The sequence below is a fragment of the Gopherus flavomarginatus genome, chromosome 22 (genome assembly GCF_025201925.1).
Source record: "Gopherus flavomarginatus isolate rGopFla2 chromosome 22, rGopFla2.mat.asm, whole genome shotgun sequence".
NCBI lineage: Eukaryota > Metazoa > Chordata > Testudines > Testudinidae > Gopherus > Gopherus flavomarginatus.
Window position 1 is genome coordinate 18,692,038 of NC_066638.1, and position 18,777 is coordinate 18,710,814.

General features: G+C 39.3%; 2 protein-coding genes across 7 annotated transcripts in view; both read right to left on the bottom strand.

The window, feature by feature from the left end:
• SMPDL3B (sphingomyelin phosphodiesterase acid like 3B) overlaps window positions 1–18,777 on the bottom strand; it is a 241,181-nt gene that overhangs the window by 156,101 nt on the left and 66,303 nt on the right. The gene's annotated exons all lie outside the window — the stretch shown is intronic.
• EYA3 (EYA transcriptional coactivator and phosphatase 3) overlaps window positions 1–18,777 on the bottom strand; it is a 144,383-nt gene that overhangs the window by 81,769 nt on the left and 43,837 nt on the right. For 2 of the 4 annotated variants that reach the window (XM_050932326.1, XM_050932325.1), the window contains exons 2-4: window positions 11,668–11,766; window positions 7,505–7,548; window positions 5,753–5,832 (exon numbers count right to left, since the gene is read on the bottom strand). In XM_050932326.1, the coding sequence (XP_050788283.1) occupies window positions 5,753–5,832; window positions 7,505–7,548; window positions 11,668–11,700 (157 nt within the window). In that variant the 5' untranslated portion in view covers window positions 11,701–11,766. Of the gene's footprint in view, window positions 1–5,752; window positions 5,838–7,504; window positions 7,549–11,667; window positions 11,767–18,777 lie in introns of those variants that run through there. The other 2 variants (XM_050932327.1, XM_050932329.1) reach the window with 2 other exon arrangements.

The window sequence follows — 18,777 nt, forward strand, 5'->3', positions numbered from 1 at the left end:
TTTGCCTCAGTTTTCACAATTATGAAATGGAGATGATAAACACTCTCCTACCTCACAGGGAAGTTGTGAATATAAATTCATTTGTGTCTGTGAGGCTTTCGTACTACATCAATGAGAGCCACAGAGGAGCCAATGAGCATATTACTAATTCTGTATTCAGTGTGGGGCTTGGATGGGGCATGGTAAATAAGGCAAAGGCCACACATTGAATGATGAGCATAAGAGCTGCCTCATTCCCTAAGTGCAGTCTGCCCTGTGCACTGGATTGAGGCAGGGGTTCTCTGGAAATAATAGGGTGTGACCTTCAATTGATATTTTGACTTTGCAACCAAAATAACTTTCTTTTAACTTAGTGTTTTGGGATGTAGTTTAATTACACGATGTAACCCAGTCTGATATTACAATCCTGTAAACAGTCGGGACTTTGTAGAAGCTAATGAAATAGCTCCCTCTGCTGCTTAGTATTAATTACTGAATGTTGCAGGCTATGAGTAGAGATGACAAAGTCTCAGGGCTTGTCTATACAAAGGACTAGCGTGTAGCAAGATGGGATGTAAATCTACAGTGCACTAGCTTGCCACATACTAACCAGCTGTGCGGGCCCTGCAGCCTTAATCTAAATGTTCCCAAGTGTGCTTTGACCTACTACTAAACAGCAGAAGGTCAAAGTGCACTAGGGGAGAGGAGGTTATTTCCCGGTAATTGGAGATTCTTCGAGACGGGGCTCCTTTCTGTATTACACTGTGGGATACGCATGTGCACCCATGCAACTGGAGTCAGAATTTGAAAGTAGAGTCCACTGGTCCGCACATGTTCCCTGACTTGCCTTGTGCTGCCATCCAAGGCGATAAAGGGCAGGACAGACAGACTGCGTCTCCGGTTCCTTCTCCACTGTGAATCAGACAGATTCAAAACACAGGGGAACAGCAAGTGGGTAGTGGAATATAGATAGCAACCACAAGTCTCAGAGAACCTGCAGTTACAGGGGAGAAATCTCCTTGTCTTCTTTGAGTGATGGTCCCTATTGTATTCCACTGTGGGTGATTGGCAAGCAGTACCTTAGTTGGAGGAAGGTGCAAGGATGAGGGTGGAAGGGTCGTGCAAAGAACAACCATGCCAAAGGATGCATCTACTGCCGAGTCCTGCACCAAGGCGTAATGTGTTGCCAAGGTGTTGACAGAACCCCATGTGGCTGCTTTACAGGTCTATAAAAGGCACAACTTGAAGGTCATAGCTTGGAGTGAGCCCATACCGCTACTGGGGGAGGTTCGACAGCTGGTAGCAGAGTATATATCAGCTAGAAATCCATTTGAAAGATTCTCTGGGTGGAGCTAGCCTATCCCAAGTCTCTCTGCTACCTCAGTAAATAGACTGTCTGACTGGTTTTGTTCTCTGCAGGTAGAAGGCTAGAGCTCATTGGACGTTGAGGGAATGGAGATGATGTTCTTCTGCAGATGCGTGTGGTTTCGGGAAGAAAACAGGTAGGTGAATGGATTGGTTAATGTGAAACAGATTACCTTCGGTAAGAATTTCAAGTGTAGGCATAAGGAAACATTATCTTTGTGGAAGACTGTAAATGGCTCATCTGCCATCATAGCATCTGAGTTCCCCTATCCTCCTTGTCAAAGTAATAGCAACAAGAAAAGTGACCTTCATGGAGAGGAGGGACATAGAGAAAGATTCTATTGGCTCAAACTGGGGTTTCATTAATACCAAGAGTATCAGATTCAGGTCCCATTGAGATGCAATTGTTTGCAGAGGTGGGAAGGTTCTGACGAGGCCTTCCAAAAAATTTAGCAGTTAGTGGGAATATAAAAACAGAGTAACCTTCAACAGGAGGATAGAATGTGCTGATTGCCACTAGGTGGATTCTCAAAGCACTGAGGGCAAGGCCCAATGCGTACCAGGACAGAATGTGGTCCAGGATTGGGGGAATACCAGTTGCTTCTGGTAAAACTCTTATGTTGTGCCCAAGACAAAAAACATCTCTACTTAGCTCAGTAATATTGTTTAGTGGAATATTTGCCTACTATTAGAGAGACTGCCTTGTACCACTGAGGAACATGTCTGTTCTATAGTTGATGCCCATCCAAGTACCATGCACTGACGTGAAGTGGACACAGATTGGGGTGCTTGATCTCGCCATTGCACTGTGTCAAAAGGTCAGGAAGTACGAGATGGGGATTGGTGGCCACGGCAACATGAGCAGAAGTTTGGGGAAGCAGAATTGTCTGGGTCAGAAGGGGGCACTCAGAATGACCGGTGCCTTGTCTCGATGGATTTTGTGCACCACTTGAGGTAGGAGCGGTACAGGAAGGAAGATATAGTTGAGGTGGTGTGACCAAAAGAGAAGGAGGGCCTCATCCTGAGAACAGTAACCGAAGGCTCCCCTGGAGCAGTATGTGGTGCATCTGCTGTTTGTCTGAGAAGTGAATAGATCCTTGGTTGCGGTCCTCCATTGCGCGAAGATGTCATGTAGCACTGTGTTGTGAAGTTCCCACTCATGACTGATTGCAAAATGTCTGCTGAGTGATGTTGTGAGAACATTCTGTGTCCCTGGAATATAGGGTGCGGATAGGCTGATCTGATTGCTGATGAACCAGTTCCAGAGTTTGACCACTTTTGCACATAGAGAGGTGGATCTCATTTGTTCGTTGCAGTAAAAGACCACAGTGGTGGTGTCCAACATGATCAGGACATGATGAGCGCAAATGAGTGGAAGAAAGGATTCATGTTTTTCTCATGGCTCAAAAGTTCTCGAACACTGATGTGCATTCTGGATTCCTGAAGAGTCCATGTCCCTTGTGTGGTATGGTCATCGATATGCGCTCCCCAGCCTAATAGTGACATATCAGTGATAATAGTTCTGTTCAGGGAAGAGGGAAAAAATGGGGACTCCCACACACATACAGTGTGGGCCTGTCCACTATAGGAGGGATGACAGTATCTTAGGTGGGACTGTCAGCATGAGGTTCATAGAGTGACAGTTCAGTGAATACATGGACTGAGGCCATGTCTGCAGGCAGAGAAGGTAAAGTCTAATGAAGGGGGTCATGTAGGTGCATGAAACCATATAGCCAAGTAGAGAGAGGCACATCTTGGCTGGTACAAAATGGTTGTTTGTGATGCAAGCTATGACAACATTTATTGCTTGAAATCTGTCTGTAGGCAGGTACTCCTGTGCCATGATAGAGTTTAGGGTAGCTCCAATGAAGTCCAATGACTGCGTGGGGTTGAGGATTGACTTCTTGATGTTGATGCTGACTTCTAGTGAAGCAAGGAGGCTGAGTAACATGAAGATAGATAGTGGGCTTCTTGGCAGGACCTGGCAGCTAGGAGAGAGTCATCAAGGTATGGAAAACCAAGGAGACCATAAAGCCTGATGTGAACCGCTACTACAGAAAATACTTTGGTGAAGACTGAGAGCAGTAGCTATCCCAAAAAGTAGTACTCTGTATTGGAAATGGTTGGAGCCCACCATAAATCTGAGAAAATGTCTATGGGCAGGGTGGTTGTTGATGTGGAAGTAAGCATCCTTCATAATCAAGAGCCGGGAACCACATGCCTTTTTCTAAGGATGAAATTATTGCTGCCAATGTGAAACTTCAGTTTGCAGATGAAGCAATTGAGGTGGGAGAGATTGAGGTTTGGTCTCTAGCCACCCCTCTTCTTGGGTATGAGGAAGTAAGTAGCGCAGAACCTGTTCCTTGATATGCTAGAGAAACGTGTTTTATTGCTTCTCATTGTAATAAGGAATTCACCTTTTGGGTAAGAATACTGTTGTTAGAGTGGTCCCCGAAGGGGGGGTCTTGGGTCTTCTTCTCAGGCCAGTGGGACTTAGAATGTGCTGTGGCCCCTGGGGCTGAGCTGGTGAAGGGAATGTCCAGTTTCCTGAACTGGGAGGAAGACTTAGTCCCAGGCTTACTAGAGTACTTCCTAATCTCCCAACAAGGCCTCATCGTGTGTGTGTGTGTGTGTGTGTGTGTGTGTGTGTGTGTGTGTGTGTGTGTGTGTGTGTGTGTGTGTTTGTGTGTGTGTGTGTGTGTTCGTGTTCTGCTGGCATCAGAGTTGGACATAGCACCAGGAGGCACACTCCTCGCAGAATCAGGCTGATGTACGGTGGGGAAGGAGGGATGTTCCTCAGCCTGGGTCTGACTGTGTTCTCATGGTCATCTCCATAAGATACTTGCGGAGATGAAGTGCACAGCCCTCTCTGGTCCAGTTGGGGAAGGACTGCACATAGCCACGACATGAGCTTCTCCCAAGCTGTAGAGGCAGCGTTGAATTGGTTTGCGCTGACTGAGCGGGATAGAGGGCAAGAGGTGCAGTTTGAAGCCCAAAGTCCTCATCATAGTCTGGTATCCGAAAAGAGGTACGAATGGGGGCAGGAAACCCTTGAAGTCTTCAGTAAACTGTTAAAACTATTAACTATTAAAACTAGAAATGAAATAAAACTAGGTAAACTGCCTTAAAAACTGATAAAGCTATTTATAACTGCAATTAGAATAGTATGAGAGAGGATACTGAAGGTTCTGGTCCAGACCATGTGGTGGTGAGAAGGAACTGGAGATGCAGTCGGTCCACCCCACCCTTTATATCACCTTGGATGGAAGCACGAGGCAAGTCAGGGCACATGCATGGACCAACAGACACTACTTTCAAATTCTCTGACTCTGAGCACACAATGCGCAAGCATAACCACACAGTGGAATACAATAGCGAGGACCATCACTTAAATTTTCAGTGCGGTAGCAAGGTCAACACAGCCAGTTAGTGCATAGCAAGCGGAGTGCACTATTTACACCTCCACTTGCTATGCACTAATTCTTCATCTAGACAAGCCCTCAGAGGATTGTAGACACCATGCAAGTCCTCAAACAGGGACCCTCACAGAGTTCTAGTCTGTCACCTCTTGTTCATCTATATTAAAGGCACTAGGGGACATTTTCAGGCATTTTGGGGCACCAGTATGTTAACGACACTAAGTTTCACATCAAGTACAGAGTATGTACTCCCCTTCCCACCTCTGCCACTGTCTCACTGTGTGACCTTCCACGAGTTATTGATTCTGCATCTCAGTTTCCCATCTGCAAAATGAAACTACTTACCCTCACAGTGGTTTTGAGAAACTTTTTCTGTAAAGCTCTGAGAGCATCAGATTAACTGCGCTTCCGCAGCGCAAATGATTGTAAGTTGTGTTTGTGTTGACGTAGTAACAATTTATGAGAGACGGTTCACATTCATTTGTCATTACCAAACAACAGTCCCTGCCCAAAGGAAATTACAGTCTAGGATTTAGACAATGCACAAAGAGGAATGAACAGGCAAATAGGGGAATGGGGAAGACACGGTAATGGTAGAGTCAGGAATGTTGCATTAGTAGTCACAGGTGGTCACCAACCCCAAGGCCAGGCAGTAGTGATTTGTAGGCACCGCAGCAAAGGTAGGTTTTAAAGAGTGATTTAAGAAGTTACGATAGAGCCTTTGTGAATTTTGACCAGGAGTTCTTCTCAAGAACAGGGATGTGCATGGGAGAGGTCAGAAAGGTGTCTGTGAGAGAAACTGACAGGAGGGAGATGGAGATTGGCATCATTACTGGAGCAAAAGCAGGGGACAGCCTCTGATAAGTAATTAGATTTGAAAGATAAGGTGGGGTAAATGGTGAAGGACCAAGAAGTTTGTGCTTGATGCAAAGACCCTGAGGAACCAATGGACACAAAGATGGGAGTGAGAGGGTCAGAACGAGCCTTACTTTCACTTGACATGGGAAGGTTTGGGCCAAGGCTTGAAGATTCAGATTTCGGATCACTGACTTCTGTGGTGCTCACTTGACTGAAAGGATAAAAAGCACACATTAGCTACCAATATCACAAATCTGTGCACTAACAGCACTGGAAATTTTAAGCAATTGATTTTGACCTTCCTAGCCAACAATGGCCACAGGCTGCTAGGGAAACACTCTGCATTCTGTACTATTTCACATATACCCACACACTAGAATCTGAAAGATATCCTTGCATCTCTTTGTACAAACTTCAAATCCTCACCTCCTTCAGAGTGAGTACTAACTCACAAATTTTCTCAAAATAATTAAACCTTTTAATAGAACATGGAAATCTAATATAACCTTTGTTGTAATGTGTAAAAGTGAAAAATCCCAAAGGGACAAAAATAATCCATGTCAAAGCTGAGTCATGGGCGGCCAAACAAGGCGAATCGCCAGGTAGCGATCGATTTATCGGGGATCGATGTCTCATCTAAACGCGATATATCGATCCCCAAACATGCTCCCGTCAACTCTGGAACTCCACCAGAGTGAGCAGCAGTAGCAGAGTCGATGGGGGAGCCACGGCTGTCAATCCCACGCTGTGAGGATGAGAGGTAAATCAAAATATTCCCATAGCTGAAGTTACATATCTTACATCACACGCACATACCCCCACCCCAGTGTAGACCAGGCCTTAGTAGTCAGAGCCAGTCCACGGTCACAAGACTGGGTTTAGGAGTCAGCTAGGTCAAGATACCAGGAGCTGAGAAACAGGAGACAAACCGGGGATCAGAACCACAAATCAGGAACCAGAGTCAGGCTGGATCAGGACACCGAGAGGGCAGAAAACCACAAATCAGATGCCAGGAAATCAAGCAGCAGGAGCAGGAAGCACAAGGAACGCAGTCCAGAATGGGGTGGAGTCCAGTTGTTTGGACAGCTTCCTGTTCCTGCTGCTGGTTTAAGTAGGGCCAGCCAGCCAGTCAGTCAGCTTCTCCAGGACTCTGCCAATAGGATTGCAGGGGCAAAGCCTCAAACTGGAGCTAGGTTTCTTTCGTCCCAAGCAGGCAAGCATCAGCAGACTGCCAGATGGAAGGCTGGAGCACGGCTGCTCCTGGATATTGTGCAGACCCAGGTTTGAGACTCATGGGTCATGACAATCCAATTAAAGACAGAAAGACAATCAGAAAAGACAATGCTGTCCCACTCATTTTCTCATACAATTTGATATGCATAGCACACTTCTCTCTAAATGTAGTAATAGTGATTAATATTATCAAAGTAAAGATGTACTTAAAAACAGCTGCTAAGCAAAAACTATGTACCATTGAATTAATTCCAAAATAAAAGATCCTATCAGTCAGAGAATTCCTTACACAGTGAATGGCTGTCTCACCTGACTGCTCCATGGAATGTATTAAACAGAGCACTACAACGCAATAGTAAAAGCAAGATGTAAGTTGATACTATTTAAATTCTATGCAGTCATTCACAGAAAATGCTTTTGGCAAGATTTAGCATTCTTTAAAAAGCTCATTGTGTCTCAAAGAATATTTTTGTTTAAAACAGAAATTTCTCAAAATTGTGTTCCTTGATAAAAGGAAGATAAATGATAAAAGTCCAGGTCTTGTGAGAAATGCACACAGCAACATAAACCTGCTTTCTCAACTGAAGCATACAATGAAAAAAAGAAACTAACAATTGGTGAACGCTAATATCAAAATCAGTACTACACACCTTAAGTTTTGTTCTCCAGATTCCTGCATCTTGGCCTTTTTCACCTGCAAAGATGAAAATGTTCAAAGACACCATGAGAGAGATCTGTCCTTGACAATCTCTGTACACAAGTGATAGGCTGCAGCTACAAGCTAATCACTGTTTGCAACACCGTTACTATTAGTAGCTGTTTAAATTCAAGTAACCTTATGTTTGAGTCCTGGAGTTAAATAGTGAAACCTGTAAGTTCCCTGATTTAAACAACTACTGCTACCCCAGAATTTGTTTGCAAGGTTGCTTTTTCCCTGTCTCCCTCCCCCACCCCTCTACACATTTTTTTGCACTGAACTCAGCTCCCAAGGTTTGATAGGGACTGTTCTTTGTAACTCAAGGAACTTTGTTAAATCTAAAATAATCCTATTCTGAACAGATCTAGCACTCAAACTGCATCCAGTGCTCAGCTGCCATGAACTAGGATCCTTTACCCTCTCCCTAGCAAGGTAATACTTGAAGCAAGAAGTTTAAATCATTTCTTTGTTCACAACAGTAGCAAATCAGAAGTCCCAACATGCATTTCAGAGTAAGAGAAATTAAACTAGTATTTAATACTGCATTTGTGGATGGCTCACTAGTCTAACGGTAGCATGATGTACTATTGTAGGGGGATGAATTTAAACACAGATTTGGTTGGCCACTTCTGGTCCAAAATGGACCGGGATCCTATGAAGACTTTAAAAAAAACTACAAGGAGTCCGGTGGCACCTTAAAGGCTAAGATTTATTTGGGCACAAGCTTTGGTGAGTAAAAAAACCCACTTCTTCAGATGCATGGAGTGAAAATTACAGATGCAGGCATTGTTATACTGACATATGGTTTGGCCAATGTCCCCGTATCTACTCCAGCAACACCATCAGAGGACCCAGCCACATCAGCCACACCATCAGGGACTCATTCACCTGCACATCTACCAATGTGATATATGCCATCATATGCCAGCAATGCCCCACTGCCATGTACACTGGCCAAACCGGACAGTTTCTACATAAAAGAATAAATGGACACAAATCGGACATCGGGAATTGTAACATACAAAAGCCAATAGGGGAACACTTCTATCTTCCTGGACATTCTATAACAGATTTAAAAGTACCTGTACATAAACCAAAAAAACTGCAGAAACAGCCTTCAAAGAGAAACTGCAGAACTAAAATTCATTTGCAAATTTACCACCATTAATTTGGGCTTGAATATGGACTGGGAGTGGCTGGCTCATTACAATAGGGCTTCTAGTTATAGCAAAAGAATACAACAGAATGACTGGCTGTGAATGCAACCGCAGTAAAATAGTGCTCCAATCTCAGCTTCCGAGATTGCAGAATACCACTCAACACTGAAAGCTCATGCACAAGTGACGAGCAATGCATTTTTCGGCCATCACTCTAGCCCAATGGTGGCTATTCCTCCTCTCTGCTCTGGCAGCAGCAGCAGCTCTAGCTTTCTTGTTGCTGGTGTTTATGGGAAGTAATCACCATATTGGAGGGCAATATATGCGGGATGTATCTGATGAGTATTCAAATAATACTTTAAAATTGGCCACGCTCATGAGATTTTATTGATTCTTGAAATTTATATCTCAATTTTGGAAAACTGTCAAGAAAAATTTACCAGCTGTGACACAAAATCTACTTGCCCACCTTTTGCAATGCAGGCTTGTTAGAATAAGTTACATAGAATTATATCACTCTTTTTTTTAAACCGATCACGGTATGGGATTATTTTTGAAAATTGTAATCCTGATAAATAATGCAATAATTTTTCATAAGAAACAGTAATCCTTGGATCACTTACCATCACTCTTGCCACATACCTACCTCCCCACCTTTGTCTTCAATGCCCAGTCTTTCTCCTGGGAACCCTAACCACTGAGAGCAGGGGAAGCCCACCTAAAGTGGCAGCCCACACTATGCAGCAGACAGCCCCCTCTTACTGTTGCAAAGCACTTGGAAAGAAAAGAAGGGACAGCAAAAAACAGGGACTAAATTGTCCTGCCTATCAAGATCTCAGGATGCAGGACATAACCTTTATGGTGCGATATTCTGAAATGGGTAACAATCACACCACACAACATCCATGAAAAGCAATTAATGTAAACTTCAAGCAGACATTACAGTTATTCCATATTTGAATAATACCGACTGAATAATATCGACTGAAACAGGAAATAATAAATTGTCTGGAATTACTCCTTTTTTCCCATTCTTCCAAATATTTTGGTAAAATAAATCACATAAGTAATCAATAATAGGTAACACTATCTTTTGTACTAGTAATCAGTAGTTTGTAATAGATTACATTTTCAAAGTAACTGTTGCCATAATTAATCAAAGGGGGAAAAACTGGGAACCCAGATATATACAATATCAACCAACTGCTAATGAGCTAGTAGAATTTTGCAAGGGTGAATTCATTCCTTTCTTTATTTTTAAATGGTAACAGTAGGTTTCAACAATGCTCTCACTGTGAAAAATAATGTTAGCTACATTCATTAGTTCCCTCCTTCACTAGGTACAGGTGACAAACAAATATTTACAGGCAATACAAATTGTACATCAGTGCAGTGATCAATGTAGTCCACTAGTCCATCTCTGACAGTAGCTACTAGGAGACTCAGAGGAAATTGCAAGGAAATTCACAGTGGATAATTTTGGAATAATCTGCCCATTGAGAAAGTTTCCTCCTAATTCCTGTCAGAGGCTGGTTTATAAATGAAGCATGAGGATTCATTGACCTGTTTTCCTTACCTATGGATACTATTATGGATGTTTTCATTACCTATATAAATGTCTTATCCTTTTCTGAATCATACAGAGCTCTGAATCTCAATTGAATCTTCTTGTGGCAGTTTCCCACTCGTGTGTGTGTAGTATAGGAGAGTATTTCTTTGATTAGTTTTAAATTTCCTGCCTTTTAGTTTAATTGAATGTCCCCATGTCAGTTTATCCATTCTTGTGATACACGAAGAGTTACAAAATATTAACTAGATTTCTCAGATAAGTTAACTGGAGGAGATACAGTTCTTCAGTCTGAACATCCCCAAAATATTTCCTATGCGAAGATTATTAAATTTACATTCCTCCCAAAAATACCCCCATGTTTTCTAGTACATTTGATAACTTCGGTATAAAAAGTAGTCACAGACTACCATAAAAATGAAGAAATGTTTTCTTATTTTGTTTGCATCAAGCTTGACTGAATTCTAAATATAATATTGTCATTAATTTTTTGTTTGTAAAGTAATGTGTTTAATTATTACACTGTTGAATTTACTTTAAAGTTAGATGTAGGACTTTATATGCTGACCATTATCCTGCATTCACATTTACTCTTCCAGAACTGACAATAACATTCCATCTAAGTAATTTAAAAAACAAATATGCACTAATATTTCAAATATCTTCAAGAACTTTGTCAACAAATTTTCTATCAAGAAGAGCATGATCAGTGATAAGAAGCACCTCTGAGGAATTTTGAAACTGTAAATATAAATAGTAAAAATTAAAATGTCTTGTTTTTGTTACAGTATTTAAAATCCGTTATTCACTCTAAAATCTTTATTAGCAGAACTTTGGTTTTAGGATGCAGCAAATAGGATTTAAAAACATATATCACTCCAACCATACTTCTTACCTACAGACACTGTTAAATTAAATTAAAAGGTGACAATACTGCTTTCCTGCAACAGCTGCTCACAATGTACTAGGGAATAGGGAACTTCTCTAAGATCTCCAGGGTACCAGAAGAAATTAAAGAGCATAGAGTTTATGGTAACTATTTTACAAGTGCTATCTTAAATAGTAATTTTTCATTTTCCATAAATGGTTTGAAACCATGTATTTCACTGTACAGGTTCTGAACAAAGGAAATATTTATTATCCATGATTTTAAACGAAGATATTACAAACGTCAAATGTACCTATCTACTCACTTTATTACTGTAGTTTGTATAACCCCAGTTAGGCTAAGGCACAATATATTTTACCAACAGCAAGAACAATCCTCACATCTAGAAATACACAACAAATGTAAGACATATTTCCTGTTATACATTAGATAATGACAATTGACTTTTTTTAGACTATTGACTTATTTTCCAATAATTTATAAGATTTTACAAACATACTTACAGGTTGTTCAGGTAAGTCTTGTCCCTCTTCCATGAGTATTAATATTTTTATTATGCTTAAATGGTTAGAATGTGTGTCTTCATCTGCAGTCTTCAAAGCCTGTTAAAAAAGGTGTTCATAGCTTTATATACTTTGTGGGGTGCTTATCATTTAGGTTATCAGAGAATATTAATTTCTATATTTTCTGCTCTCAAGCTTTCTAAAGTCAGGTTGCCATCTCTAAAATAAGAGACCAAACTCACATATGGAGGTTTTCTAAAACAAAGATTTACCATTAAGCCCCAAAGACATAAACAATGGTGTGGGGGAGGGAGGGTTTAAACGCACGTGGCACATTTCTACTGCATTTCACTTGTAACATACTCACTATAGAAGCCAATATATTGAACATTTCAATCATACACGTGTGCTGTGATTGTAAAAACACTTTAGGATTACCAGAGTTAATTTAAGTGATCAACTCCAGGCTACTATGTCAGTAAACAGAATGATACAATCTAACCTGTTTTAATTTAGAACATTTACATAACTGTCACATAAAAAATCAGGACATGACACAACTAAATGTTTCTACAAGCAAGACTGATTATTAGCAATAACTGTTTAAATTGCACACTTAAGAATGAGTAGTCTGACCTTTTACTTTGAAAGAAAAAGTTAATTTCAAAGAAAGTAAAGATTTTAGTACTAAATGCTATCTGTATTAAGTGCTGACTGTAACAAGCAAGAGTTAAGACCCACTGGAATTACCGGAGAAAAGTGACCGTTCTGAAGGAGACTACTTTCAGAATCGCTTTACTGAATTTTTATAGTCTGCTATTCAAAAAATAAAATAAAATAAAATAAAAACATTACTTCTGCAGTGTTTTTTTATCCTTGCCTGGCTTTTTGGCATTTAAAAAAATAAAATCCACTAGACTTATGACAATAAACAGTACCAACAGGATGCAAAACATGAACTATTACAGTTTAAAGTTTAATTGCTCTTCGATTACCTCTTTATCTCCAAACCACTGATGTAAAAACCGTCGGCCAAACTCAGTTCACAACACTGAAATCAATTAGTGTTTCAAGAACTGATTTACCTTCAATATGCATTCAATAGAGTAAGACACTTCTCCCATGATGTACACTAAGATGTGAACAATTTCATACCCTCCCTATAAATCAGTCCTTCCCCACAAAAAGATACATGAAGCACGCAAAAGTAGTATACAACCATTTTACAGCTAGGTTAAAGCAATCACAAAAAGCATACATCATAATTTAGGAATACATAAATAACAGCAATGTTCATAATTTATTGACTGTGTTAGACTCAGATCCTGTCACATTGCCATGGGCTTCAATGGAAACAGGATTGGCCTTATATTCATATCATGTAGCAGCTGTTCTTTCGGCATTTAGATTCTTACATTTTGCCCCTTATGTGGTATCTGAGCACTTTCCAAATAATGAAATCATCCCAATGAAAAATAAATAGGTCAAGAGGTATGACCTTACACAATATACTCAAACTGAGCCAAAAAAATCCAGTTCAGTTCAAACCAAAACTAATTTTTTAAAATTTTTCTTGAGAAAAATAAATGAAAAAAATTCACTTTGGGTCAGACAAAACCTGTTTGACCTGATATTTCTCAGTTTTCCATTTTGGGGTTGGTGTGTGTGTGTTTGTGTGCTATATTTTACATATATATATATATAAAATAAAATTTACTGTGTATAGCACACCGGACCGCACAGCAGATGAAGGAGTGGGTGGTAAACTGAATTTGTAGTTTGTCATTTGAAATTCATAGCATCATCTTACATATAAAATGTTAATTTCCTTTTTAATTGTAATTTACTCCATTTAATAAATAAAGACTGGAAAGGAAAATTGTGGAATTTAAAGATTCTTGAAATATTTTCAGAACTACAGAGTAAATTCTTGGAAAGTTTACAGCTGAAACAAAAAGAGTACTACTTTACAAATCAGATTTTTATTCAAATCCTAACACTTCCATAAAAAATGTTTATTTGGTTTGGTTTTCTACAGAAAGCAAGAGTGAAAACTTTCTTAGTTTTCTGATCTGGATTTTTAAATTTGTTGTTTTCAAATAAATCATAGGGCAAATTTGTTCTCACAAATGCAGGAATTAGCGCTGAACAACTTAAGCCAAACTCACATCTAGTTTATAAATAGAGTTACAATTACAATAAGAAGATCCTCCTTTTCAAACAAATAGCACAGCTTGCTACCATGAATGCAGAAAGCTTCTCCAAATCAAACCATTTACTACACCAAAATCAAAATGAAATCAAAATGGAGAAACTTCTTGTCTAGTTGGCAACTGAATTTGAGCCAAGACTGTTTCCCAGAGGAAAGGAGAGTGTGAAACATTTGCTATAATGAACTGCCATTTAAACAGAGGACATCCTATAAAGACCAATCCAAGTTGTAGCTAGAGTTACAGAGAAGCACACAGAACACAACCAGCACAAGAGAAAGCATGCACTATAGGGGCTGGGATAACTGTAGTGCAGTTAGATAGATGATTAGGAGTTCTCCAAGCAACACAGCTTTTTAGTTTAGAGTGTCCGTTTAATGTTTTATTCACCTTTTGTCAGGACACAAGATGGGTGGCATATTCCATATTATTTACCAAACGCACACCTTTGCTGGCAGAAAGTTGGTTAAAAAATTAGAGAAAATGAACTCTAATTTTCACCATTTTTATTACAAACTAATTTCAAAAACAGATTTTTTAACTCATGAAAAATTAAGGTAACCATGCTTTGATAAATATATCTACACACTTTCCACTGGACAATCTTTAAAAACCAGTACAATCATATTTTACCAAAACCATCCTCAGCATCCCTAGCTCCCCTATACAGTCTGAACTGTTGTACTGTTTCATTTAGGGTCTTCAAAACTTCCAAATGATGGTTAACCTCATAAAAACATGAAGTCACAGCTCAACAGATTAAGAAATCGGAGTATTTTCAAGAAGAAAGTAACTGGTATTTGGGTATATGCTTTCGTGGGCTAAAACCCACTTCATCAGATGCATGCAATGGATAGTACAGGAGGAAGACATATATACACAGAGAACATGAAAAAATGGTTTCTTCTTGCTGATACAAACTAACATGGCTACACTCTGAATGACAGGAAGCAGTCTGGAGTTTCAAGATTCTGAATAAGATTTGTGAAACAGTACATTTCTTTTTTTCATTGTGAAAAATAATAGTGTCATTAAAGGACAAGTTCAGTGTTTAACTGCTGAACTGTCTTCAAGAAACAAAATTCTACTAAAAATAAATAGCAATTTTCGTCAGCTGCAAAATAGAATGAAGGAAATATAGCTGACACTGAAATCTGAATCAAATTAATCAAGTTTTAGTGCTGATATTTTATTTAAACCTGATTTGTCATTGTATTAATTAATTTAAGCTACTTTATTATCATTATGGGCAAGTAGCTGTTTGCTAGAGCAAGTATTATAAAAAAGAAGATTCCAAAAAGATAGGTGCTTTACCCACCATTTTCTTTAGTTTGTTCAATTTACTGAAAAACCATTCTCCTAAACTTCAGAATAAAAGACACAAAAAGCAGAAGCATGGACTATAACATTTCATATATCAATTTCTCTGGCTTCTGTTCCTATAGCAAAATTCTGACACTGTATCTCCATGCCAAACCTATGTTAAAAGTGCTGGCAAGTAAAAAGAGTCTTGTTGCATTAAATCCTATTTTAAAAATCTTAAGAGGCAAGTTTGGAACGTTAAAACTTAGTGAGGATAGAGATAATTCCCTCAGCAACCCAGACTGATATTAGTAGCAAATAGCAATCTCCTTTTCCAGAACCATCGGCTTTGGCTTTGAGTCTTGAAAATGTCAGCTGGAACTTAGTACATCTCTCAAATTGCAAATGATTAAAGTTAAAGATACTGTGATATGAATACCACCAAATAATTAAAGTATCAGTGAAAAGCACTTTAGATACTTTTTTATTATTAAAAAACAGTCACTGCTTTTTTGCTCAAACTGTATTTGCCTGAATGTATACTTTTCAGATTCTACACAATTTTAAATAATGAAATTAAAGATACTAAATAGAAAACTGTAATGAAATATTTCACTATGATATGCTTTGAGGTTTTAAAATGAACAATATTTAACACATTTATTTCAACTTCTTATCCCCCTAAGGACCATCAATAGTGTTTCTGCATGTGGTAGCAATTAATTCTGGAATGAAGGGGTTAAAATAATGTTAAGGCTCTGAGCTACAATGGAAAAAGATATTTCATGATGATCTGCCCCATTTCTCTACCCTATGGGCATACAGAATTAGACAGGAGACAGCTCTGTTAGGACACCTAGTCCATCATCCAACCAATTCCTTAAAATATACTTCAACACTTCAAAATTTATGGTATTGCAGAGTGCTTAATATTCAGGAACTGTGCAGTGTCTAGATGTGGAAGATCCCCAAGGACCCTTTTCTGTATTTAGTGTCTGTATTTTATTTCCTTTAGGGTTTCACTGAATTAAAAAATACAGCAGAGGGAGACGAGGACAGGAACACTAAGTTAGTATTATGTACTGTACTGTAACAACGATTCTGTGCCATAGTGCATAGATACACAGCGCACAGATACACTAATACAGTAGTCATAACATGGAGTTAGACACCATATGGGGACCACAAAACAAAAAAGAAACTGTAGTTATCTAAAATTAAGTCCAATTGTGATCTATAGGCTTGTATACAAAGTGTTAATACACTGTAAAAAATAAAAGATTTGGAAAGTTATTTATTTATAGTTGATATCAAAAGCTGCTTCTGTGAAACAGCTAATTCCCCTTAATTTTTAATTTACAGAAAACCACACATTTTATGGATACTATACAAACTCCACTGATTCCTTTATGATGCATTGAATCTGTTTTATTACTGTCACTTTTGCTCTGGATGTTTAATTTCCTTCTCTCCATACGATGATTATTGTACAATACATACAGCACCTACTAGATTAGCATGTCTTTGAGCAGTGATAATATAGCACAGAATCTCAGCAAATTATTCAAGCATTTGTGGCCTTCTGGACCATCTATAATGTCAGTAAGAAAAATTCTGTTCACATTCACTTTGTACTATACTCAAAGGACCTATTAGAAACACTATTAATATAAAAATTCAATATTCCCACACGTGCCTTTTTAATACCATAAACCAACAAAGGAAATACAACATAGAAAACTGAATGCAGTGAAGGAACCTTAAGGGGTCTGCCTTTAAAACAATCTAAAGCAAATAAATGTAGAGTGAAGGCTGCTGCTTCCTACAACATAGGCAATACTGGTGTGCAGTAGGCTGTAGATACTAGGCATAAACAGAAGCTGAAGTTGTTAAAATAAAAAATTTCCATACTAATACAGAGGGACAAAATTACCTATTAAAATACAGGGGGATAAAAATCCGTATTTGCCAAAAGGAAAAGGGCTCCCTAGGGGAAAAATGCTATCAAGATGAGAGACTACAAATAAAGTAACCAGTAAAACTTAAAATAAACTGTAAAACACTGAAGCCTTGTAAGCCGTCTTAGCAAACTCTACCTCTAAAGTCCGTTTACAGTATTTGTACACATTATTATATAACATCTCCTCTTTGCAAAATGAATATGCCCAATTTCACTGTGACAATGCTGACTACAGAAAAAACTGTCTAGTGCTATCTATGTTCTAGTTAACAGAACAAAAGTAAATATAATTGAGCGAGACTAGCCTACTTGGCATTTTGAGATAAGAGGCCAAGGACACTCAACTTCCTCTCTTACCCTAAAGAAAGCTGGATCCCTCAGGACAGGGTTGAGGCAGATTACTTAGCGAGATTGCACTGTTACAGCCTCACTGTGTCTACACAGTAGTTGGAGGCCCTTGCCCTCCAGGACCACCTTTTGTCAGCAGCAAATTCAGTCAAAAATTGTACTGTCGTGATGAGAAAAAAGCTAAACAGAAACTATTCAAACAAGGTCTATGCAAACTGCTTTCAATTTAGTTTGACACTAAAGGGTGGAGTAAGCTAGACCCAAAAATTCACCTCTGGATTGCTGTATTTTTCAATTCACCACTCTCAGACTGTAAAGCAAAGGGAAATATTTGAATAAGGGTATTTCTAGACAGTCAACATTAAAGCGCTGGCGCGGCAGTGCTTTAACATGGCTGAGTAGTTGTGGCTCCAGCACTAGGAGAGAAACCACCTCCACGAGGGGAATAGCTCCCAGAGTTGGGGGCACGGCTCCCAGCATTGTAGCACTGTCTACACTGCCAATTTACAGTGCTGAAACTTGCATCACTTGGGGGTGTTTTTTCATATCCCTGAGCAAGGAAAGTTTCAGCACTGTAAGTGGCAGTGTAGACAAGCCCTAAGAGTCTCAGTCATTGCTTCTATCCCAAGGGGGTAGTTAAATCATTAAATTGTTAGATCCCACAAGGTCGATGATTGGACTGAATCTATTGTACAAATACCACGAGGAGGTTTACATGTTTCCGCCCCAACATATACTGTATTGTCACTCTTTTGGGGAATCAGGAAGTAGAACCACTTAAATAGGTTAGGAGTTAGAGGATTTCTGTATTTGCATTGCTAATTGCTTTCTTAGTCTTCATTTGGAGCCAGAAGATGGTAACTTTTCAATCCCCACATAATGACCTCTGTTCCTCCATGTCAGAATACAAGCAGTCATACATATACAAGCAAAGAGAGAGGTCTACTTCCTGATCCAAGAGAGGACTTCCTTGTGCCCTGGTCCCTACCCAAAGGATAGTTCAGATGGGTTCCTCGGGTTTTCCCACTACTTCATTCATCAGCTGGCCAAAATTTTCCCATTTATCATTCAGCTTCCAGCATTCATTTCCATTAGTGACCTCCTATTCCCCATATCCAAGTCCTCTTCTTCAATTAATCAATGTTCTACCTGGAATCGGCCAGCCAGGGGGCCTCAGTCTAGTTCCAAATTCAGACAATTTTCCATTTTGTTTTAAGTTCAGACCTATGTGAAATGAATTAGAGCTTCAGCTGGAATTCTTACAGGTAGAGCTGTCCAGGAGTGAGTAAA